General features: G+C 38.5%; 1 protein-coding gene across 1 annotated transcript in view; it reads left to right on the top strand.

Annotated features, from left to right (window-relative positions):
- Positions 1-25,188, top strand: part of LOC117242346 (adenylate cyclase type 6) — a 91,395-nt gene that overhangs the window by 49,642 nt on the left and 16,565 nt on the right. The window contains exon 7 of the mRNA XM_033508913.1: positions 18,801-18,950. Within this exon, the coding sequence (XP_033364804.1) occupies positions 18,801-18,950 (150 nt within the window). The remainder of the gene's footprint in view (positions 1-18,800; positions 18,951-25,188) is intronic.

A 25,188-nucleotide genomic window follows, 5' to 3' on the forward strand; every position in this document is an offset into this window, starting at 1 on the left:
CTTTTGTGAAACTTACTTCGCGCATTGGGTCTACGGAATTTATCAAATTCCCACTATTCGTATGAAACTGAAATTGAATAGGAGATCAAGAGGGAACCACTTCCTTTTAAACAATTTTTCAGGCTTCCTGTTTTCATTTCGGATAACACGAGATGAACTGCTGTCGTGGTGAACAGGAGTTTCTGCAAGATAGATAGCCTTTTCGATCTACCAGGATCTTCTTTTGATCCTCTTCGCTCTTGTTTCCCGGTTTCACGATCCAGCTTATTATTTTCCCGACGCTGCAAATTAACTACGCTGTTTATCTCGCCAGACAATAAGAGCTTCCAGATTAAGACAACCTACCAGTTAATTAATTTATTCAAGAAACTTGAGACGCGCTTTCCTGCCCAAACAACTCGGATATAATTTCAAAGAAGGGAATATTGCGTTACCCGGAAAGTTGGTTCCGATTTTTAAGGAATTTGGTCGCCTTCGAAGATCATATTGCAAATTTTCTCGCCAAAAAACCAGAGAGAGAAGCATGGAACGTTCGAGTTGCGCGAAAAATGGAGAAAATTCGTGAAACAGAATGCCACCTATATATCATTCGATAAATATAGATCTTTCAGCACGTGCCAATATTTTCTTACAATTTTTCCAAACAACATTTCGCTTAATTAATAATTACATTTCATCCAATTAATAATTACTCCTCGTTATAAATTACATTTCTAAATTTCTAAATGACCAATTTTCCCCCGATATTGTTGAACTTGTTGACGTCTCCAAATTTTCCAATATATCGTCATTATTTCAAAAATTCGACAGCTGCAAAATCTGTCGTTTCACGCGTTACTCCGTACGCTCAAATATTCTACCTGTTAGCTGAAAATTATTTGCCCATGAAAATTATCGAACGACTAGTAATAGCGAAATAATAAAACTATCGGAGAATGTTCTCGTCGATTTGCCGCTCTATTACACACGATCACGCTGGCAACATATGCGGCCACTGATAAGAGATAAGAAAAACAGATCGATGACGCGAAAGCATAAAGCTGACACGGACTCTACTAGGAAATCTCATGGAAACAGTTCGTTGTTATTGGATTTCTTTCGAGCTTGGTATCTTCATCCATCAAGCCCCCTTGCTTACTCAATCCCCACCCTCTTCTAGCCAATTTATTTAGCTTTTATTACACTGAAAGCACAGAATGCATCCTCCAGTTCTATCATTCTTTAGTCGTCTACTTTTTTTCCTTCGACCGGTGTACGCTGCAATACGGTCGCACAAAAACATTTCCATTCATTTTCAAACATTCCACGGAAAACTTCTTCGAAATACTTCGAAGATTGACTCAAGGATTTAGGGGAATTAATTTCCGTTCGGTGAAATTCTAAAAGTATTCATTTGTTGCCTGGGTCGAGACTGGACGACGCAAAGTCTGAAAAAAAAAAAAAAACAGTAAAATAGCGAGTCTCAGTTTTATCGACGAATTAAACGCTCGGCTGAAAAACCGCGGTGTTCGTGTGGCGAACCGTCGTTTTATTTGGCAACAGTTGGCAAGAGCGTTGGCAAGAACACCCACTTGCAAGTTGTCGAAGTGTGTCGCAAATTACGGTGCAATTTTCGGGAAAAGTCGCGTGACACCGGCAACACGGGAATTTGAAGGAGGCAGCCGGTTCGAGGAACCGAGGAACAAGAGCTAGTCGCGGTAACGACGCGATTATTAACCGAAACGCCGCAATCGATGCGCGTTAGATCGAGATACGCGCGAAAACACGCCCCGGCATCACGACACACTATGAAACTTTCACGTTAATAATAGACTCGGGTCGTATGGGACCCGACCAACTTTCATACTAGGGAATTTCGAGGGTGCGTTCACCCTGGCTTCACTGACCAACTGTTTCCACTGCCCTGGAAAATATGACTCACGAAAATAATTAATACCTCGACGTGTTTCAAGATTCCTCGTTACTTTCTTATTTAATTATATAAAATCGTATGAAATCGTCCAATTAGGCGAGTAATTTGGATAGATGACTCTTTCAATGTCACTCTTATCGCTGTCGTCATCGTCCAACGTACAACTAGAAAAATGTCCGACCAACGAGCCAAAAATTCCTCACTTGCGTCCTTCAGATTCATTTTGGTGGATCGAAATTGCAAAGTTTCGAAAAAGCAAGTGAAATACTGCTTTTCGCTAACGGCACAAGCGCGTATACGTCTAGTAATTTTTCTACTATCGCCTCTAACGGATTGAGGTTAGGTTGAGGTTAGGTTAGATCCAACTAATAGTCTACTCGGTCGGTAACCGAGCAAAACGCCGATTTCTAGCACTGATTAAAGACACAGGATAAGCATAAGTGACATTAAATGGCACTTTATGTCCTATGTTCCGAAGTACCGACCTGCGAAAAGTCAGAACATGTTTCAGGTGTCTTTTGTCATTCGAATTGATACCTAACCTAGTCATGGAAAAACAATGAAAGCGATACGTACGCACGTATACGCATATAGGGTGAGTCACCTAACGGTTTAAGTGGAAATATTTTCGACGCCATCGATTATATCGGGAAATGTTTCAGATAAAAGTTGAATGGCTTCGGGGGGAGCATGTTCCGATATTATTAGCTTTTCCGTAGGTGGGCGCGTAAAAGTCACGCGCAGGTCAGCTTTGCCTTTTTAAAGGGAATCATATTTCTGTAACGTATTAATCGACGCAGTTCCAGATTCTCCATAAGGAAGAACGGAAAAGCCCTTAATTTTACTTTGCGAACCTCGTGTTACGCGAATGAAAAACGAAAGCCACTAAGTCCAGTCTCGCAACAGTATCAAATGAAATTTCCAAATATTCCGTCTGACTAATATTCCTCTGACGTGTAACACGTTCTTAAAAATCGTCTACAACTATTGCAATACTCCGGTGTGTCTTGTAAGAACCAAGTATAATACAAGCGTAAGAACAAAATTGCACCAAACGTAAGAAACGTAAGAACTTCGAATGAATTCTATAAAAATGAAGAAATCGAAGAATCAACCATGGAACGTGAGACGAATACGACGATGGTCTCGGTCTCTGCGCGAGCCTCGCAGTCACCGCGTCGAAGAATCTCGCGATCTTTCGAAAATTCCAGCTTCGACGTCTAACTATACAGTTTAATGTATCACGTTATAATAGTAATTTATTATTCATATTAGTAATATAAAATTATGTCGATAACGCTAATAATACGGGCATTTTGAGCGGCTTCTACGAAACTAAGCGGCTGCGGATTATGGAAACACAAAAATGTTTACGACCTTGAAACAAGTGCAGGTAAGGGGACACACGCGTTCGTACGAACTTTCTTCGTCGTTTGCCTGCCTGCTGCGTATTTCTGAAGTTGGCCCTTGCGTTATAATATTATACGTGCCGTACACTTTCACGAGCTAATCCAACCTAATTCAACGATCGAAGTTTCACGATTAAATACGCCAGGCTGATGTTCAACCGGGACAATCTGAGCAACATTCTGAACCGAAGAGTAGGACGGAAGAGAGGATGCAAAGCTTCTAATTACCGGCACAGGTCACGTTTCGATGGTTGTTGACGCGGCGAGTCCTGTTTTCGTCGAATTTCCCAGCAAATCCGTCTTCCGTTGCCAATAACGCACGACCAAGCTAACGAGCTACAAAGCTGACCAGGCGCAACAACCGCCGTATTATTATACCGAAATCCCATGATCGATGCAACGCATGTTCGATGGAAGATACTCACGCAACACCGCTCTTTTCTTATCCTGCCAACCAATTTAATTTATTTATCGTTGAGGATTTGGAGTGGCCGTCAGTTTCTCACTCGGGCAACACATGTTCCATTTTTGAGTTTGGGAAACACGTGTCTCGGCGTTTTTTGAAATTTATCCCTTAAGGGAGCGAGAAAGGAGAACCAATTTTTTTTTTTAATAAAGAAATTATCGTATCTCTGTATCTACCAAAGTTGGAGGCGTGAAATTCAGCATAGAAACTGTTCGTTCAAAATAAAGAAACACGTGTCTCGGTGTTTTTTGAAATTTATCCCTTAAGGGAGCGAGAAAGAAGAACCAATTTTTTTTAATAAAAAAATAATCGTATCTCTGTATCTACCAAAGTTGGAGGCGTGAAATTCATCATAGAAACTGTTCGTTCAAAATAAAGAAACACGTGTCTCGGTGTTTTTTGAAATTTATCCCTTAAGGGAGCGAGAAAGGAGAACCAATTTTTTTTTTTAATAAAAAAATAATCGTATCTCTGTATCTACCAAAGTTGGAGGCGTGAAATTCAGCATAGAAACTCATCGTTCAAAATAAAGAAACACGTGTCTCGGCGTTTTTTGATATTCATCCCTTAAGGGAGCGAGAAAGGAGAACCAATTCTTTTTTTTTTTTTAATAAAGAAATAGTCGTATCTCTGTATCTACCAAAGTTGGAGGCGTGAAATTCGGCGTGGAAACTCTTCTGCACGGGATAAATCGAAAGACAGGAATCGAAAGAAAGAAAGATAGGAGGAGAGGAGTTTCTGGCGACTCGCTCGCATGTCAAACGATTCCAAGGAATTCTGAAATATCGTTTGCCTTGGCGTCGTAACGCGAGAAGATACACACAAACTATGATGAAATATTCAGTTGCGGTCGTTTCGCATGTGAAAGTTTCTCGTCTCTCGGAAGAGAACGTCGTTTCTGCTTGCGCAGGATTCTTCAACTTCCGGCTGCTTGTTTTCCCCTGGTTCTGTCAGTGGCTCCTCCAAGTCCACGCCATTAGGCCAAGCGACCGTGGCCGTAATTGAATTTGCAAGTTTCTCGCTGGGGGACACAACGATTTCATCGTCATCCGCTGGCTTTCGTTCGCTCTTTTGTTCCGTACAAGCCAGGTCGATACTTGGAAAAATCATTTGTCTCTTGTTTCGTTCGTGCAACGAGCTACACGAGAACAGCTTCTTCCTTTCGTCCACCTGATTCGATTTCTTTCGATATTTTCCACCTATTGTCTTGTCTTTTTCTATTTGTTTATTTTTATTTATTTATTTATTTATTTATTCCCAGCTTTATGCGTCTGTCATTTGGCTGGCTGGAAATCCTCCCATTTATCCTATCGTTACGTGTCCTTGCTTTTTAAACTGTTTAAAAATGAAAAAAGTGGTTTATTGGCTTGGCAACTAAGTGATTGCGGGTTTTATCATTAGGTGATATTGACAAAATCCGCAGTCACTTAGTTGCCAATTCAACAGAAGCGACTGTAACGATCGACTATAGTCTCGACTATTTCGCTTGCAATTTCTTCTCATTCTCGCCTTGGTCTATATGTTGCATCACCTGCTATCTCGTGGCTCTTATTCCATGTCTGTTCTATCGTTTCAAACTATTTAAAATCCATCTATTGGCTTGGCAACTAAGTGATTGCGGGTTTTATCATTAGGTGATATTGACGAAACTGCAGTCACTTTAGTTAAGCAATTCCAACAGAAGTGACTGTAACGATCGACTATAGTCTCCGACTATTTCGCTTGTAATTTTTCTCATTTCGCTTTGGTCAGAGCAGCATCACCTGCTATCTCGTGGCTCTTATTCCATGTCTGTTCTATCGTTTCAAACTCATTTAAATCCATCTATTATTTAAGTAACTAAGTGATTGCGGGTTTTATCATTAGGTGATATTGACAAAATCCGCAGTCACTTAGTTGCCAATTCAACAGAAGCGACTGTAACGATCGACTATAGTCTCGACTATTTCGCTTGCAATTTCTTCTCATTCTCGTTTGTCTGTATGTTACAACACCTACTATCTGTTTCTGTCGTTTCAAACTATTTAAATCCATCTATTGGCTTGGCAACTAAGTAATTGCGGATTTTGTCGATATCACCTAATGGCAAAATCCGCAATCACTTAGTTGCCAACCCTGTAGTTTGGCGCTGGAGTCGAACAAGGAACGATAATTTGGTCTGAGAAGCACGGAAGGTTGTCGTTGCCAGGCGCAAGCGAATACCACGCTCCGACAAACGAGCCAAGGGACCTCTAAACGTAAATAAATAAGAAAAGAAGGAAAGACGTTGCGAAATAGAATTTACCACTGTATAATTAACAAACGTCAATTTAATCAGGCGAAACTTTGTTAAATTTGCTTCAATTTGAGCGACACCGAAATGATTATTAGCTACGGTCCTGCGAATGGTTAAATCCACTTGCTGCTCGCATTTCACGCGCCATTATTCCCACAACCTCGCATTTATTCCTTTATTTTCCTATGGCGGTTCTCGTAGAGTGATCGAAGGAACTTGCTAAAAGGTCGAGGGATTTTATTCAGGTTAAATTCGATACAAACATTCTTCCCTCTTTCTTTGTCCCGTTTCTTCTTTCCTCTTCCAAGCCTTCTACTTTTACATCCTTCGTTTCACTCGTTTCTTTCTTTTCTTCTCCTTCTTCTTATTTCTTATTCGCTGCAAGAAGAAAGAACGTTCTCCCCAGGCACCTCCCACCCCGCGCCATCGAAAGAAACTCAGAAAGTAAAAACAAATTCCCTAGAATTTTAAACGTTTCCTACTCGCCATCCTTTTATTTGCATCGCCATTTCTTATTCATATATTCGTCCGTTTGCAAGAACAGTGCAAAAGGAAAGAGAAAATGGTCAGAGCCAAAACGTTTTACAGACACTCGGTGGGTTCAGCCCCGAAGGAGGCCCATCTGCCAAGGAAACTACACTGTTTCTCTTGCCCCATTAACATAACAGTTATTACCATAGGGAGAAATCCGCAAGCGTGTCGTCTGTTATCCAAAGAAATCCCTGTTCGTGTATCTTCCGTCCCCGTCGGACAGACGGCACTCGTTTTTTCGTATTTTAGTTCCCACCGATATGATCGGGCGATTATTTGCTTTACGTTGAAATATTTTCTACGCTCGATTTACGTTGAAACGCGTTACGGTGTATCGCGACGCGTCGACACTTAGGTTTCGTATTATGTTACAGCGGACACTCGATTGCCAAACTGTTACAGGATCCCTTGAAACTTTTTTTTTAAAATCGAAGAATTTTTTTAATCGAACCGAACGACAGTATCCTTTTTTTTACAGAAGTTGCGAGGAGTAGTTCGTTGGATGTCATATAAAAAAATTTTTTTTCTTTAGAAAAACTATAGGAACGCCACTTTTCCACCTTCCAATGAAAATTTAAACGACGTATTTTGCAGATTTATATTATTTGTGTAGGTGGATTTATGTGCATTATTCAGGTTCATATACAAGGTGAAAATTTGATGGCAATCGGTTAGCGCCAAAATCTTGTCGCTTGCTATCGCGATCAACCGATTTCGACAAAATTCTCGCCACATACGCAACTTTTTTTTTTTTTTTTTTATTTAAAATTTCACATTCACAATTTGTCCAATTTGGACATTTGGTAGAAACATACGCAACTGACGTAAACGTTCGAAACGTGTCGTTTACATGGAACTATCGCTTTCACAGGAGGTTTCGAGCTCGCCGTAAAGTCACACACACACACACGACAGTATATAATATATATATACATTTTGCTATGTGAAAGTTTTTGTCATACGATCCGTGTTTCTCGGAAATAGTTCAGCGCCTGCAGATAAGCCGGGTACGCGCTGCTCGCGTGTAAAGAGACTACAGAATCGCGTCAGAGGATCAAATATTCTCAGGTTCGTTCGCTCGCCACTTCTCGACGTTTCTTCAGAAAAAATTCCACTTTTGCCTTTCGACGTTGAAAAAAGGACAGCGTGTCCGCGGGTGGAGAATTTGGCGAGTAGAAATTGGTAGGAAAATTGAAGAGGAAGGAACTTCAGCACGGAGAATATGCAACGCCAAGAGACAAAGTATTCCACGAAATACAAAGGATGAAACGTTAGAGTTCTGTGAAGCGTTCAGGGCCGTAGCAATTACGGGGGAAAGAGTTGCGCGAAGAGAAGAAGAAAGAAGAGAGAAACGAGGGAAGATAATACGAAGTGTCGTATAACGCGAGGACGAAGGAGAAAGGATCAGCGCGAGTTTAAATTGCCAAAGCAAACCACGGTCAAACGAGGGGCAAAATCGTGGAGAAACTGGGGCAGGATAAATTTTAAGGCGATGAAAAATGGATGGCCATGGCTATTGAACGAGGTTTGCGATCCTCTGGCAAACACAATCGCAGAATTATCGTTTCGTAACGTGCGACTATTCCTCTTCACGATTCCGCGATTATCGTTCGATCGAAGTCTCATGGGTATCGAAAAAGAACGAAATCGACGATAAAAGAAGATTGTTTGCCCACCACGTGCGTATTATTCGGTCGATTTGAAAAGTTTGATTCGTGGATCGCGACGAACGAACGACGACTGCGTTTCACGTAAATTTAAATTCTCGTGGTTTAAACAATGAATTTCGAGAATTAATTGAATCAATTAAACGCAGAAACCTGTGCTGTTGTTCCGTTCGAATTGTCGCGGCTTTGGCGATTGATCGTTCGTCCGATTTACGACGACAGTGATTTTCGTAAGATGAAATTTTCAACGAGCGTAGAAAATTGAAATTGCCAATATTCGAAAGATTATCGACGAACGTTTCGCTCTCCACCAAATCCCACTTTTGCGTTTGGTTGCAATTTTATCGCCACTGAAATATTAACGACAACGTTCGGCTGTATCGCGAATTCGCGATTATCGTTCCATTAAAATTCATTTCTTTTTTTTTTTTTTTTTTTTTTTTTTTAATAATAACGCTCGTTTCCACGGTGTCTCCAATTAACGGCGGATTGAAATTTTCGCCTTCCGAAAAATTCACGATATATTCCCGCCGCGTTCGATTGCAATCCAGCCCTTCAAACGTTAATAATAAAGAAAGTAAGAAGATCTCTCGATTATCGTCGGATTGAAATATTCCGGATAAAGAAAGCGACGCATAGGAATAAATAAATATTTCATCGTCGCTCGATTTAAATCGTCGTCTTTTCAAACGTTAATAATAATAACGATAATACTAATTTTCATCTCGAGATTATCGTCGAATTGGAAATTCTTTCTAGATGGAAAAAAGGTACATAGAAACGAACAATGCGATTATCGCTCGATTCAAATTTCCCACGCATTTCGAAACATCGATAACGATAATAATAACGCGGTTTTAATCTCTGAGTTTTATCCATCGCGTTAAAATTTTCTACGTTCAAAGGAGAAGAACGGAATAAAAAAGAAGACCAAGCAATTATGATAAAAGCAAATTGGCGTACTAATGTTTGAACGAGAAGGTAGCCAACTCGCGGCAAGCGTTTGACATGGCCGCTCAGTGATTGACGTAAATCACTAGAATTCTTCTCTCTAGTGGAGGGAAGTTACTAGATGGAACGTTTTAATGAAAACGAGGCAGAATGATATATTTGAGCTTGTAGTGGTTATTGGCGCTCTGCTGCTCAATGATATACGATGATTAATCAACAGCAGCGATAGATAGGAAACCACAACGAATCGTTCCTTTAATTAACGCGAAATTCAATATGTCGTCGTTGTTGTAAACAGCCTTTCGGATTTCGAATCGCGTGTTGATATTAAAATGGGACACAGCGTTTCGTAAAACTGTCATTGCGAGGCATACGCGTATTTCGACGTTTTGGAATTCCTTTTGAAATTATTGAAGAAGAATTAGCCGAGAAAAACGATAGAATGAAAATCGTTATATCGTGAACAATTATAATAAACGGTATCGTATAACGAATATGAGATATAAAGTGAAGAATATAAAACATTTTAAATATTTCTCAGAGTATAAAATCACCGAAAAATATTTTTAATATATTGGAAAGTGTGGCGTGAATATAAGACAGTATGAATATTTTGAAACGTATAAAATGAATATAAAATATTTCAAAAACCTTGCCAAATGTAAACTGAATATAAAATAGTTTGAATATTTTGTCAGGTATAAATCGAACACAAAATATTTGCAAAATACATCGCAGAATATGAAATAAATATAAAATGAATAAACTATAAAATGAATACAACATATTTTAAATATATCGTAGAATATAAAAGGAATATAAAATAGCTTAAATATTTGGAAGATATAAAATGAATATAAAATGTGTTCGATATTTTGTAAACTATAAAACATTTCCACTTTCAATTTTGAACGAATCTCAATTTTCCCGATATGTATGTATTATTTGAAAAAACGAAGTTTCTCGAATGTTTCAAACGATTCGAGTAGGTGAACGGTGATTTCCTATGGAATTTTTCATGGAGAAGTGTAAACGAGGAGGAGGGAAACGTTTTCGTAGAAGAAGTTGTGAAAAGGGAAAATCGCGATATCGTCGGCCACTCGAACCGGAAAATTCAATTGCCGTTTTCAGCGCAGCATTTCTATTGGTCGAGCCTAGCCGGAAATATGGTCGGGAAGAAAGTTGACAGAGCCACAGGGTTACCAGGAAATTCAACTTCCACTGTTTGATCGTGATCTTCGTAAAAATTGTACAAATATTTGGAAAAATTAATTTTAAACTTGCACGAAAGAGAATTATATTTAGTTATTTATTGCTTTCATGAAAATTTTATATCGTCAAGTTGAATTTTCTATTTGAAAATACGTTTAGTATTTTTTTCTGGCTATTTCACCCCGAATTTTTGTTCCAGCAATTTGTATCAAATTTTCGCTTTCAACATTTCCATTTCCCTTCGAATATTATCCAAATTTTCTCTCTCCAACTTTGGCAATTCCTCTTTGGAAATTTTCTCTCTGACCAACATTTTTTTTTTTTTTTTATCTCTTTGCCGATATTTCCTCTGAAAATTTATTTCCGACTATTTGTCTTGGACTTTCCTGCGAAACGTTTCCCTCGACTTTACTGGGTTGGCAACTAAGTGATTGCGGATTTGTCAATACCACCCAATGACAAAATCCGCAATCACTTAGTTGCCAAGCCGATACTTCGAAAATCGTTCTGGAAAGTGGCGGAAAATTCATTTCAACGATAAAAAACGAAAGTTGTCTGCTTGCTGGGAATTTTCAAAAATCCAGCGACACGTTGTTTCCGATAAATGTTAATATTATTACCAGCTACATCGCGGGGATAATTAAAAATACCTCTCTGCCTTTTCCATCCGCTTCGTACAATTATTACGCTCGTTTGGATTATTCCAACCGTTTCATCCCACGTCTTTTTTCTTCTACGCAAACTAATTCCCTTTTATGGTACAAAAATTTCAACGACAATGAAAAAAAAAAAAAAAAAGAAAAAAAGACCGCGTCAAATATTTCGCAACATTTCGCAGAATCTGTTACCGACGAACCAGAAGAAGATCGAATTATTCAAATAGCAATTTGCTCCGATCAATATCTTTTGCTCCATTTCATTCTAACTTTTATAACATTATAACTAACTCTAGTTTATCGGAAAATCGTTATTATTGGTAAATACGTACGTATCGTATCTGGTCCGATTAATAACCAGCTGTAGATGCTTGACGACGCGATAAACGACATTTTTATGACATTAAACGCCCGTTTACAGTTAACACCGAGCTGGTTAATCCCGTGAGGTGGGCGACTAATTTCACACAGCCCTAAAATCGTGCAAACACTTTGCCACGCAATTTCCAGCTTCATCTCCGGCCGAAGCTCTTCCGCTGTAATTCAATTGGCCGATTTAATGAAATATTACCGACTTTATTAAAACGTTACGACTGCACACGGTTTAATGGATTCATCGAATTCAATTTGTCGGAGAGAAAACTCGTTTTTGTCAATCCATTTGCAAAAATTCCGCAGGATTGTTCCACTCTTTCTTTGCTACGAGTTAATGCACTTCTCAGTCAAATATCTTTCTCTTCTTTATTCTTTATTTGTATCTTCTCTATTTTATTTTGCAATTTTATTTGATCGAAAAATCCTTCATTCGAAATTTCTTTGCTTTCGGTTTTCGGAAGATTTCCGGCTGGTCGATCGGCTCGTTTGAAACATTTTTCACGAGGAATATGTTGTTATCTCGAGCGCTGTTTACTTTGAAATTATTTTACTTTGAAATTCTTGAAACTTGGATTTTGTTTCCCTTTGGTTTTACGAAGATCTCGAGATGGTTAATTAGCTGGTTCGAAATATTTCGAAATTTCCTTAGCTCGTAGCTTTCTACTTTGAAGTTTCTTTACCTCGCAAGCTTTTCATTCGAGAATCGCGTTATTTCGAAATTTTTGGAAATTTGAAATTTCTTTTACTTTAGAAAAAACTTCCAGACGAGCGATCAGCTGGTTGGAAATCTTTTGCTCTGGAATTTTTATTCCAGAGATTTATTTGCTTCTGCAATTTTTATTATTAATTTTATTTACAAATGTCCTCGCTGTGGTAGCTTTCCACTCGAAAACTCTGTCATTTTGAAATTTTGCAAACTTTCCTTTCCTTCTGGTCTTCGAACGATTCAAAGGTGGTAGCATAGCAAATTTTATTTTACCTTCCATGCAATTTATCCTCTTCAATTTCCAAAGTTACTTTTTTTAATCGAATTACAAAATACCGCTCCCTCCTCTCTTTTTCTTTTTCATTTTAATCAGTACCTGAGGACTTTCAGGTCTAACGAACAGGTCGATCAGACGATTTTCCAATTAACAACCGCCTTTGACACCAGCTAAGTCAGACGCGCGCCACGTGAAATTCGTTTTGCTTCTGCTTCTGAGTATTTCACGCGCCTTTAACCCGCAAGTTGCGCTTCCGTGCTACAGCTACCACCAGCTTCCTCTAACATGTTGCCAAGGCGCCTAACCGCGTTTAACTGTCCAAATTTGACTTGCAAATTCCGATCGGTTTATTACACATTTTCTTAAATTCAAGTCAAACCTTCCATTTTCCTTCTTCCCTAATTTTTTATTCATACGGGGTGGAAAATACATTGGTTTTTCATATGAGAATTAAAGGAATGCGGCGGAGGGAAATTTGAAAGTGAAATTTTGGGCGAAGAAAATTTCTGACGGAAGGATATTCCAAAATGAAACAATTTCGAGACTTCGTCTGTTAATTTTTAGCGCAGTAGTTAGTTATCAATTTTAGTCAATTTTTATTACAATTATCAATTTTTAGTACAACGGTCAGATTGTCTGATCGACAGTGAAGTCGAGGAAGATTTATCTACAAATTCGAATTTTCCTCGCATTTTCTACCGTACGATCAATTTTCGAAATATGAGCTACATTTTTATTTAAAAAAAAAAAAAAATGGCGCAATAAATTTGGGCTAAAAATTTATCGTTGCGGAAGATTCGATGGACAGTTAGGAATTTTAAATATTGGAGAAAATGTTACAATTTGCAACATCGAGAACGTGGAAATAAAAAGATCTTCGAAACGATGGCCAATGAAAATTTACGCGAAACGAATTGCGAGGCAATTGCAATTTCACGTTGCCGAGGGCAGACAATTTTCAATTTGATATTAGAAAAAAGACCAATTAATCCATTTACATTCGCGAATTTTCTTTTTTAATATTTAATTGCCCTAAAAAAAAAAATCCAACGTCCTTCACATCGCCGTGTCCCATTTATTGGGTTGGCAACTAAGTGATCGCGGATTTTATAATTACCACCTAATGACAAAATATAACAACAAAATATAATGACAATAGAATTTTCTTCCTGGAAATTTCCATGAAATTGAAACGAGCTCAAATATCTGTAAATTACGACAAACCGACGTTTGGTCCTCGACAAGTTGGCGCATAACATAACATAACACAACAGCGTGAAAGCTTTTCATCTGAAAGATGAAATTCGTCCTTGGAAATATCTCGCGAGCAAGCATGGAATCGTGTGAAAAAAAGCATCCTGTAAATACGTAGAGAAATATCGCTGGAAAAATTCTACAATATTTTTTTTACACTCAACCGTTCCACCAATTTCACGCTGCACGATAAAACAGATAAACCGATTTACTTCTTTGGACATTTAGGAGGTACGAGCGAGAATTGCTGTTTTTATTCGTTGGAAACTGAAAACAACGAGTAAACTGTGTGCTTAAATGGGAGATACACGGTACAGCTTGCTTTTATGCGTACAAAAAAAAAAAAAAAAAAGAAAAAAAATCTAAAAACATGAAAAAGAGGGAAGAAGAAAGCGGTGAAATTTGTTGGAAAGCGAAGCAGACAGCGCATGTAAGAGATTGCAGCGATGCTACAGGTGGTTGTCGCGGATCGATTTGTCTGACCAGCGATCGTCTGAAATAAGTTTCGCCATCAGGAAACTTCCTTAATACCAGTTTCGACCGTATTATATTTTATATTCACTCGTCGAGAAACTTCAATTCGTAGAAAACTTCGACAACACAAAAAAATCCTACCAGCTGTACTTTCACCTCGAATCGTAACGTTTTAGCCTAACCTTCCAACGCTCTTTCCAACATTTCAATCCTACGATTTTCAATTTCATCGATCGTTAGTTTTCCTCTGGGAAACTTTAGCGAGAACGACGACTAGTAATTTAAAAAATACGACGACAGTGGCAAACGCCTTCAGCGATAATTTCTATCTATTCGTAACAAATTTTCATTATTTATACTCGAATCTCCTGATCGGAATTCACTGGGTGGAATATAGAAATAAAGAAATAAAGAACATTGTATTGGATACATATTTTCATAGTGTTCATATATTGGGTTGGCAACTGAGTCATTAGGTTGTATTGACAAAATCCGCAGTCACTTTGTGGTGGATGCTTAAACGTGTTGCTTCAAATGGTAAAACGAGTTGATACTTGTTATGGTCAAACGTATTTAAAAATCGTTTTTAATACGAAGTACAGAGTTAATACAATACGTCTTAATCGTCGCTCGCACCATGCTACTCGTTATAAGGATATTAGATACTCTCTGTCCTAGAGAGCGTGTGTTCGTTTGTTTATACTAGTCGAGAGAGTACCAGAAGGTTGAAATTCGACTCCGGCAGACGGTTACGCGTAGCGGCGATATTGTTTTGTCCGGGGTTTTTTGTTATTACATTTCGCACGTCGAGACGGTGTCGATGTCTCGAGGCAAAACAACACGAGTCACTCTCGGTTCGCATCGTCCTATGACTCATGCGCCGCTACAACTTAGTTGCCAACCGAATATATGAACGCTATGAAAATATGTACATTCTTGTACTGCGATAATAAAATATGTATTACAGAAATGCACTCGTTGTTGGAAAATATTACGTTCGTATTAGCTCTTCCGCAATTGTATCATTTTTCTTCCATTTCGATTGCCAATGAAATATGCTAATTAAATCTTTGTATCGTCGGCTGATTCGAAGAAAATAATAACATTGTGTAGGACGCTGAAAGGATGACAAATACGTAATAAAATTATCTTCCACAGGTTTAATATATCTTTTTTCATCAGCCTGTATTTGAAAGTAGAAATTGTCAGTCTCTGGACAGACGGAAGTTTCCGTAACGAAAAGTAGCGAGGGCCGATCAAAGGCCGGACGGTTTATTGAATTTACAAAGTTGCCAACGGCTCGACACACGTGGCCATACTAATTGCGAAGCCCATGCTAATTAAATGCCTGTGCCGGCCTAGCAACAGGAAACACTTGACGCTCATACAACTCCTATCTCTTTGATGTATCCCAGGCACAGGCTTCGGCACAGGCGCTGCCCACTTGTGGTGTTTCCTTTAGATTTCCATTTCGATGTGAACTTGCCTTTATTATCATATACATACACGGCAGGCAAAAGAGTAGCGAAATTTCCTCGGAATTAGAATGGTGTTTAGACTGGACATTTTGAATTTGTTAGGAAGAAATTTATGGAGATTCTGGTCAAATTTGCTTTTGTATTTCCACGGTGTATAAGTTTTCCACTGTGTAAAGAAACGTCTAGAGCGTATAGATTTTACACCTGCGAAGCAAAAATTTGTCAAGACGTGGATGAAATTTGCACCGTGTCCAATGGTCGTGATCGCAAAAATTCGCCACGAAGAAAGTTTATTTGACATGTTTGAGAAATTTTCAAAGGATAAAAATGGAAGCTGGATAAATGTTTTGGGGGATCTTTGTCAAATTTTGACAGCGTCTAAAGCCTGGATCATAGAAATTTCTCATTTGCCGAGATCTTCTAGAGTCTATTCTCTACATTTTCAACTCGCTAAGCAGAAATTTCTCTTCTAATGAGTTTCTGAAGAGCAAAGTAAACGTCGTAGTATGTCTAAACTTTGGATTCTAATAGATATAAAATTTCAGATAGCGAATATGGTATTTGCTAGGCAAAAATTCGTCGACATTTTCGTAGAATCTCGGTTGTTTCGAAAATACATTTGTAGTCTCGCTAAAATTTAATAATATTTCAGCTGTTTTTAAATTCTACGTTATTTAAATTTCCGCCTTACTGGGCGAAAATTTATTCAGATTTTCGGAAAATTCCAAGTGTTTCCAGAGCCTAGATTATATCAATCTTATCGACTCTTTATCTTTATTATATCGACAATTAAAAATTTCTGGACACTAGGTGCTAGATTATATAATTTTCGCAAATTTCCTACGCAACAATTAATTAATTTCGGCGATGTCTAAAATCTTAGAGGCAAATATTTAATCGCATCTTCGCAAAATTGTACTCGCGTCCAAGCATTAGATCGAGTATATTTATTATTTATTATTTAATTATTATTTAATTATTATTTTTTTATTTAATCACTTAGTTGCATAAATATATAAACTAGACCCAATTTACAACCAAAAACTCAATATATAAATACATGTACAAGAGAGTACTTGTCGAACAAAACTCGATAGAGTGTTTGATTTGGAAAAGAGTAAATTCTTGATCGATCGAATGACTCGCGTTTCAATCGTATCGAGTTCGTGTTCCATTTAAGAGAATCAACTAAACGTTTTAAGGAAGGATTGATAGCGGCCTCCTTATCTGTAGAACCTCTTTCTAGCTGCACACTTGATCCCACTCTTACAATCTCCTAATCCGCTGTTGAAATTGCCCCTTCGACTATGTCGAACCTCTTAATCGGCTTATTCTCACTGTCTGTAGAGAATCTACTTCTGTCCAATAAAACTGAAAATCTCTTGAAAAGCATCAATTGAAAAGGGAACGTATATTGCGCTTTGCCGTCGCCAACATGTTGCATAACAGTGCAGTACTACTGAACGTGTTAGTCTATTCAAGGGACGAGTGACAAAATTGTAATGGTCAGTGAATGTTATTGGCTTGGCAACTAAGTGATTACGGATTTTGTCATTAGGCGGTATTGACGAAGTCCGCAATCACTTAGTTGCCAAGCCAATACTTTTAAAACTAGCAAATCAAAGCAATGTTGACACTCCAAAACACAACAATATGGGTCACTCGGGTTTGAATCTTCCGTTGACTCACGTGCCGCTGCAACGGTATAATTATATATCTAATTATTTAATTAGAACATCATATTGTGACGGCACTCGACAGCACAAATACCACCACTCGACACTAACTAGACTCTTTAGGTTACGAACGTTTGGGACCCGGGTTCAAATCTCGGCACCTGTAAAGTCGATTCACATCAGAGACCAGGCCATGCACCGCGAACAGGATGGCACCCAGGTGTCTGCACATTCTTGGTGCGCACCCTCGATAGTCTTACGTACCCACCAGGGATCTTGGCACTTTTCCTAGTTAAGGTCCTTCGGACCAAGCGAGTATTTCCTGTCTTAGATTTCCCTTTACGTTTATTGTCTACCACGTGTTAGCCTAAAAAGTTGGTTTTCTTCACATCCGGTATGTTCCGTTAGCAACTTTCTCGCCAGGGCGGCTAAAACCCTTCCTGGTCCACCAACCGTCTTATTATCCAATCGGAGACGGTGTCTACTGCCCTCGCTTCCTTAACCAAAATTGTCATCAACAAATCCGATAGTCCCGTGTCCTTAGACACACCCATCCCCAAGCTTCCTCAGACACAGTATCGCCAGAAAGACTCACTTATTCTGTATCCTTGGAATAGTCAACATATCCTTACCGGTCTCTACCCTTATAACAGTCGCGTACTTAACGTATCGTTGTAACCAAGTCTTACATAACGTGGTTGGAGTGAATTGTGATTTATGTTAATTCAGTGTGTGTTACATTGTGATTGCTGAATTCGTAATAAAGTTTAATTAAAACAAAATTAATAGTTGTGTTACGACTCAGCTATTTAATTTCATCAACCAACTCTTAAGTTTACGTGACACACCCGTGGTCCGATTTTTCTTCCACGATTCTTAAATGAGAAGAAAATACAGCAGTACCCCAGCAGAGTGACATTCTACAGCCAGCAGCAACAATTATCACGGACAACACACTTACACCTCGATATATTTAATACAAAACGAAGAAATATGTCACTACATCGACATTGTCAATTTTCCTGCAACATATTCGATATCCTTAATTAATATTACCTATGACATATTTACTAACAGTTCATCCACAGTTTTCCCTCACAATTTTTCACACTTCCATTTCGATCGCTTCAGTACTTACGTTCCAAGTCTTACGTTCTGATCATCTGCGGATAATTCCAGTCTGTCGATCTATTGGGTGGGCAACTAAACGATTGCGGGTTTTCTCATTACCACCCAATGACAAAATCCGCAATCGCTTAGTTGCCAACCCAATACTGTGCAAGAAAGCGCTAAATTTACAGTTGCCTCGTTCATAACGAATCTTTCTGCTCATCACTGGCGAACAAATTTTCGATCAGACGTGTAACAGCTTATTAGATAGCGGTATACGTAGCTTAGTATAGAACAGGCGTAGCAAAAGCTTGGAAATTTCGACGTTGCAAACTATAAATATCCATGGAATGTTCAATTTTCTATTTCAGCTGTTAAGCTCTATCGTGGTAGTGGGTGGGACAAATATGGCAGGCGTTCTGACGCATCATCCCCGCGAACTGGCACAGAGGCAAGCCTTCCTGGAAACCAGACAATGCGTCGAAGCTCGATTGACTACACAGAGAGAAAATCAGCAACAGGTATCGTACGCGAAATTCTATGAAATTCTATCTTTCTCCGACCGTGCAGACAAAGTACCACACTTTTATTCGCAACGATAGAAGTCGCAGCTCCATCAGCGGAGGGAACTCTACAGTCTCTCGTGAATTTGGTATATCGATGGCTGTAGAGATTTTCAGAATTTAACAAATTAAAAATCTGCTCGTCCAATTTGGAAATTTATCTGAATTAAGAGCGTAGCTAGTTTAGAAATTTAATTGGAAATTTATCAAATTGTAAACTTGCTCGGCTTGGTAATTTCTTTAATTGGGAAATTGCCAATTTTGCAAGTTTCCCTAATTTCTTGATTTATCCAATTAGAAATTGATCGAGTTTCCGACTATGGAGCTTCGGATTTCTAATGATCAAAAATTAGTAATTTTACTTAATCTACTTAGCTTTGAAATACGTCTAATTTAAGGTTCGCCTAAATTCACCTATTTCTCGATATCTGCCAAATTTACGTTCTTTTATCCGAAGTGTTCATTCGGGCAAACGTTACCGAATTTTTCTTTGTGGACAAGGAAGGTATATTTTGAAAATTCAAATACCTTTCGATGTGCTATGGAACGATGCTATTTAACTGAGAATTAACTTGTTAATAACGCACAGCCAAGTATTTAATACAATGTCCATAACACAATGCGCCATATTATTACAATATTCGCATAACGCCAGCGAACCTTTTATCTCTTGTTTTAATGAAAATCGTTTTTTGACAAAGAGCTGCATCACGCCGGAGTCCATGGGAAATGTTGGCGAATAAAATCTCTGTTTTACATATTTTTAAACGTTCCACCTGCGGAACATCGTGCGAAACACAATTCCGAATTTTTTACGCCAGAAACAAGCTTCTCTATTTGTAAATTTATCCGTGCGAAAAATTCAGCGAATTCGCGATACAAAATTGGAGGACCGGCAACAGATTAAAAAGATAGGACAACAAAGAAATGAAAACAAAAATCGTATCGATGCAGGATACAATTTTTTGTAATTGCGTTACGTTAAGTAACGTTAATTGCTGCTCGATTACGCCGATATTTAGTATTCTACGGGGAACATTAATATTACCAGGTTGGAAAATCGGCTAGTTACTAATAACGAGTTTAATCAGAGCCAGTTCGATCGAGCAAACTAACGAAATTCTAATGATCAAACCTGCCCCGTTGCTGCCTGTGCACCTCGATAATTAATGCACTTCACTAATTGTTTATTAATATCATCATCGTCAGCCACGTATAGCGAACTATTTGCCCGACATTTTCTAATTTACTGTGATTTCAAACTAGAGGAAAATAATTGTTCAATAATTTACCGAGTAAAGTTGGTCTTCGTTCAAACTACGTGAAAATTCGAAACGAAATCGCGATAAGTAGATCGCTGATTTCTATGCAAGTTCACGTCTTAACGAATACAATTGAACGACCTAACCTCGTTACGAACAAACCTATTTAAAGAAATCTATGGAGAAATATTAAAACGAGTAACTAGTTGCGAATCAGACTTATCGTTTTTATCTGCTAAACGAAGTTTCAAGAATTATCAACGGCTAGTTATCCTCGATACGTTTCAACTTTAATTAAAGGTAATTAACTTAACTCGTTGGGAGGGGCGAAGGTTCTAATTTCTGAGGTAGTTAACCTAACAACAGGTAGATTATTTTTAGCAGCTAGGCGAAATAATAGCGGGCAACTGACGGAAGTCTGCTGAAGATAATGGTTTATCGGAGATCGGTTATAATTCCAGTGGACATTGTAGCCGTGACCAGGTTCATTGTATGCTTTAATCAGGTATCCGTGACCTGACGCGATAATAATCCACCACTGTCCTAGTAGCTGTCTCTTGTTTATCAAGCACATGGTCCTTGGCTTCATTCGCTCGATATCTTGCCTCTAACAAACACGTTCTCAATTTGAATTTGTACAATTTTGTCAAATTCACGCTGTATCGCTAGAAATCTCCTACGTACAAAGAACGTTCACTAGCTAGCTTTCCGAGATATTCAAAATTCTAACCTAATTCCTAATCTAATTCTAACTTTTCTAATTCTAAGTTTTTCAATTCTATGTACACGCAGTGAATACTTCCTTCAAACTTACCAATACTACAAATGTACGTAATATTATTCTCTTTTCTAATTAAATTTTTTATCAAGGAATATTCTAAGGTAGCAAGATCCTAACCTAGCTTTTTCTTAAATTCTTCGGTTCTACGACAGACGTAGTGCTTCCTTCAAACTTACTAATACAAATATATGTAGTATCATTCTCTTTTCCAATCAGATCTTTCACCTAGGAATTTTCTAAGATAGCAAAATCCTAACCTAGCTTTTTCTTAAATTCTTCAGTCCTATGACAGACGTAGTATAATACTTTCTACAAACTTATCAATACTACAAATGTACGTAATATCGTTCTCTTTTGCAACCAAATTTTTTATCAAGGAATTTTCTAAGGTAGCAAAATCCTAACCTAGTTTTCTTTAAAATTCCTCAGTTCTTCGGCACACATAGTGCTTCCAAACTTACTTATTAACACTTATTAACGTTACAAAAGAACACAACATTCTCTGCTGCACGAAAAACGTTCATCAAAAATCTTTTCAAGATGGCAGCATTCTAACCTAACTTTCCTCCAATTCCTCAGTATCGTGATACACACAGTGTATCTAAAGTAACTCGAAAGATATCGTACAGTGGCTATGACAAGTATAAGGAACTTGATATACTTGAACCTAATCGATTAGCATACATGGTGTCTCAGCTAAAAGAAGCTACCTAAATATCTCCTTCGTTTTTCGTCATATGAATAATTGGCACAATTTGAATGGCTACAACGAACAAATACCCTGAAAAACAAATTTTTATCGATAATAGCGTTGTTACGCTCTACCATTGCGGTGCAACATCGAGTTTTCCTCGGTTTATACTTATACCACGATACAAACAGAATAGGAAAACTGGTGGAGAAGACAGATGAAATAGAAGATCAATTTGCGCTGTTTTCATCAACAGAACCGAATTACTTTCTTCGTAACGAGATGAAATTTTGTTTGTTCGCGAAGAGCTTCCATCAGCACGAAATTAAAGCATACCGATGACCAAGTGAAAGCTGTTCAATCTCGCCTGCTAAAATACTAAGGTCAGACCGGTTGTTTTTCCTATCCCAATACTTCAATCGAAAAGTTTAATTGCAACATTAATTGTCCTTTCTGTTTTCCTTTTGGCTGATTGGTGGTACTGTGAGAATTTTTGCCAAGAAGGCTACGTATGTACAGAGATATCGTGCGTATATTATTTGCAACGAGTACGAATTTGGTTGACTTCGATTAGAAATTATCGAAGGATGAATTTGTTTAATTTCCCACAATTTCTATCGTTCGGATTTCCAAATACACGATCCTACATTTTCGCGTTTCCCGCATCGAGCTTGCGATTTTGCAACTTTTTGACTCGTTGATTCTCGTGTTTGCCATTTAAATTTTCAATTTTGTAACTTCTCGAATTTTAATTTACCAACTTCGCCTTTCAGCTTCACCAATTTCCGCTTTTCCAGTTTTAACTTTCAACGTTGCGTCTTCCAAACATCCAATATCCAATTTTTCAAATTTCCGTCGCAACAAAAGTTTAGCTTGCAAGCAAATAACCGCAGGCAGGTAGTAAGGTATTTTTCGATAGAAAAATTTGTCACGGTGTTATTTCACGATCGAGAAAACATCGGGAAAGGTCAAGTTCTACCTATCTTCGAATTGACAGTATTTTTATTCGAACGATCAACCGATTCACGAAGGAAATAATTGCATCTCCGTGAATTTTAACACAGTTTCACGTGGCCAACAGTGGGTCATTTCTGGCCTGAACGAGCACAATGCGTGATCGTCGTTGCTTAGAACTGCCTGGCTTCCCTTATTTTTCTTATTTTAAGGTTGCCAGTTTGCATAAGTTTCGCGTATACCGATGGAATTTATGGTTCCGTGGTATGCAGTTTCGGCACGATGCTACGATACGCAGTTAAACCGGCAACCATCGTCGACAAGTTCTTTCATAGTACTCTCGCAACAAGATATATCGCGTTCAAGATGGAATTTCCTTCCGAGAAAATTAAAAAGTCGGACTCTAAACGTTCTATGAAATATGTTTTTCATTACACGTTCCATCTACACCGCGTATGCGAATATTTTAAGAACAGAATAACTTTTTAAGAATTGGATCGAACGATTCGAGCTTTCTTCGAGGAGTCAGAAAGGCTAATTTACCAGACGACGCGCAAGAAAATTTAGCAAATTAATTCCTCTGACATTTCGAAAAACAGGTCAATTTTGAAGAAACTTTTACTATTCTAAAGAGTGTACGAATACTTTACATACGACAGATGACGAGTATACTCGTCAAACTCAGAGTATGTGTCAATCGCTAAACTGCGGTTTAGACAGCAGATTCTAACTACTTTTCACGCATGACGAGTATACTCCTCGTGACATAAAACACCGTCATCGCTTCACGACGAGTATATTCGTCATAACGCAAAATACTGCCACTTCTTTATGACGAGTATACTCGTCTCAACACAAAATACTGTCATCGCTTCACGACGAGTATATTCGTCATAATACAAAATACTGTTATCACTTCCGGACGAGTACATTCGTCAGAACGCAAAGTAACACCACTTCTTTATGGCGAGTATACTCGTCGTGACACAAAATACTGTCATCGCTTCACGACGAATATATTCGTCATAATACAAAATACTGTCATCACTTCACGACGAGTATATTCGTCATAACGCAAAATAACACCACTTCTTTATGGCGAGTATACTCGTCGTGACACAAAATACTGTCATCGCTTCACGACGAATATATTCGTCATAATACAAAATACTGTTATCACTTCCGGACGAGTACATTCGTCAGAACGCAAAATACTGCCACTTCTGCATGACGAGTATACTCGTCTCAACACAAAATACTGTCATCGCTTCACAACGAATATATTCGTCATAATACAAAATACTGTCATCGCTTCACGACGAGTATATTCGTCATAACTCAAAGTACTTCCACTTCTTCATGACGAGTATACTCGTCAGAGACAGCTGGCCGTGTAGCTGTCCGAAGCTACAAGTTGCTGCGATAAACCGTTCAGAGGGAGAAGAAGAATCGATCTCGATTGAAAATTTTTAATCAACTGAGAATATCGAGCAATGGAGAAGTCTAACGAGAATCCAGGAAATGCAATACGGCGAGGCGACAAAGGAATGAAACTAGCCGACACCTGGTCAGAATGAAATGGAAGGTAGCGTTACGTGACTTGCAATAGGAAATAGCGGCCAAGAGGTCGTGCGTATTGGCCGATCACGAACGATAGGTGATCGCACGTGACACAGCACAGGTGCGCGCAACCTGTTGTGTGCGGAGAGGCTGATCGATTTATACGGCGTCAAATTAGTCGCGGTGAGGGGCCGCTGTAATTTCAGATTCTACGACGCGTACGGTATCCGTGCGCTTGGTAACAAGAGAAACCAGACTAAGTAACGATCGGACCTGAATATTTCATAGTTCGTATGAAATTGAGCGAGATACATCGACGAACGGAAGGATCACCTGGTAAAAGGAAACATCCCATTGGAATCGTTCGATCACGCCTAGCGAAAAAAGCAGCTGACAACCGGCCTCCTCGCGACAATATCAGTAGCCTCGTTTTCGTATTTGTCGGTCGCAAAAATTATGCGAACTTCTGTGGCAAGGGCTGGAGCGCGACAGGCAGAACGAGTTTGAACGTGGCGGAAATCCTCGACGAGGGTGGAAACACGTGCCGGTGATGATGAAAGTGGTGTAAGTCGTCAGTGGGGAGAAAGTTTCTTAAAATATTTAGAGATAAAGAGATAGACAGCCAATTCGAGTGGTTCGAAGTTATAGAAATAGCGAATATTCTGATGCAGCAACCTGTTCTCTTCTTTTCTTTAAGTAAACTTTCAGTTTCGTTGAAAGATTTGTATCGTTCGTTCGTAATAATATCTATTGGGTTGGCAATTAAGTGATTGCGGATTTTGTCATTAGGTGGTAATGATAAGATCTGCAATCACTTAGTTGCCAAGCTAATAATATTAATAACTTGCAATCAGGATGACGTAAAGTACGTTACGACGTACACATAGTGTACGATATTTCAGAAAGAATACTTTCTACGTCTTTCATATTTATAATTTTTAATTTCTC

This window comes from Bombus vosnesenskii, unplaced genomic scaffold (genome assembly GCF_011952255.1).
Source record: "Bombus vosnesenskii isolate JDL3184/JDL3185 unplaced genomic scaffold, Bvos_JDL3184-5_v1.1 scf7180000016274, whole genome shotgun sequence".
Taxonomy (NCBI): Eukaryota; Metazoa; Arthropoda; class Insecta; order Hymenoptera; family Apidae; genus Bombus; species Bombus vosnesenskii.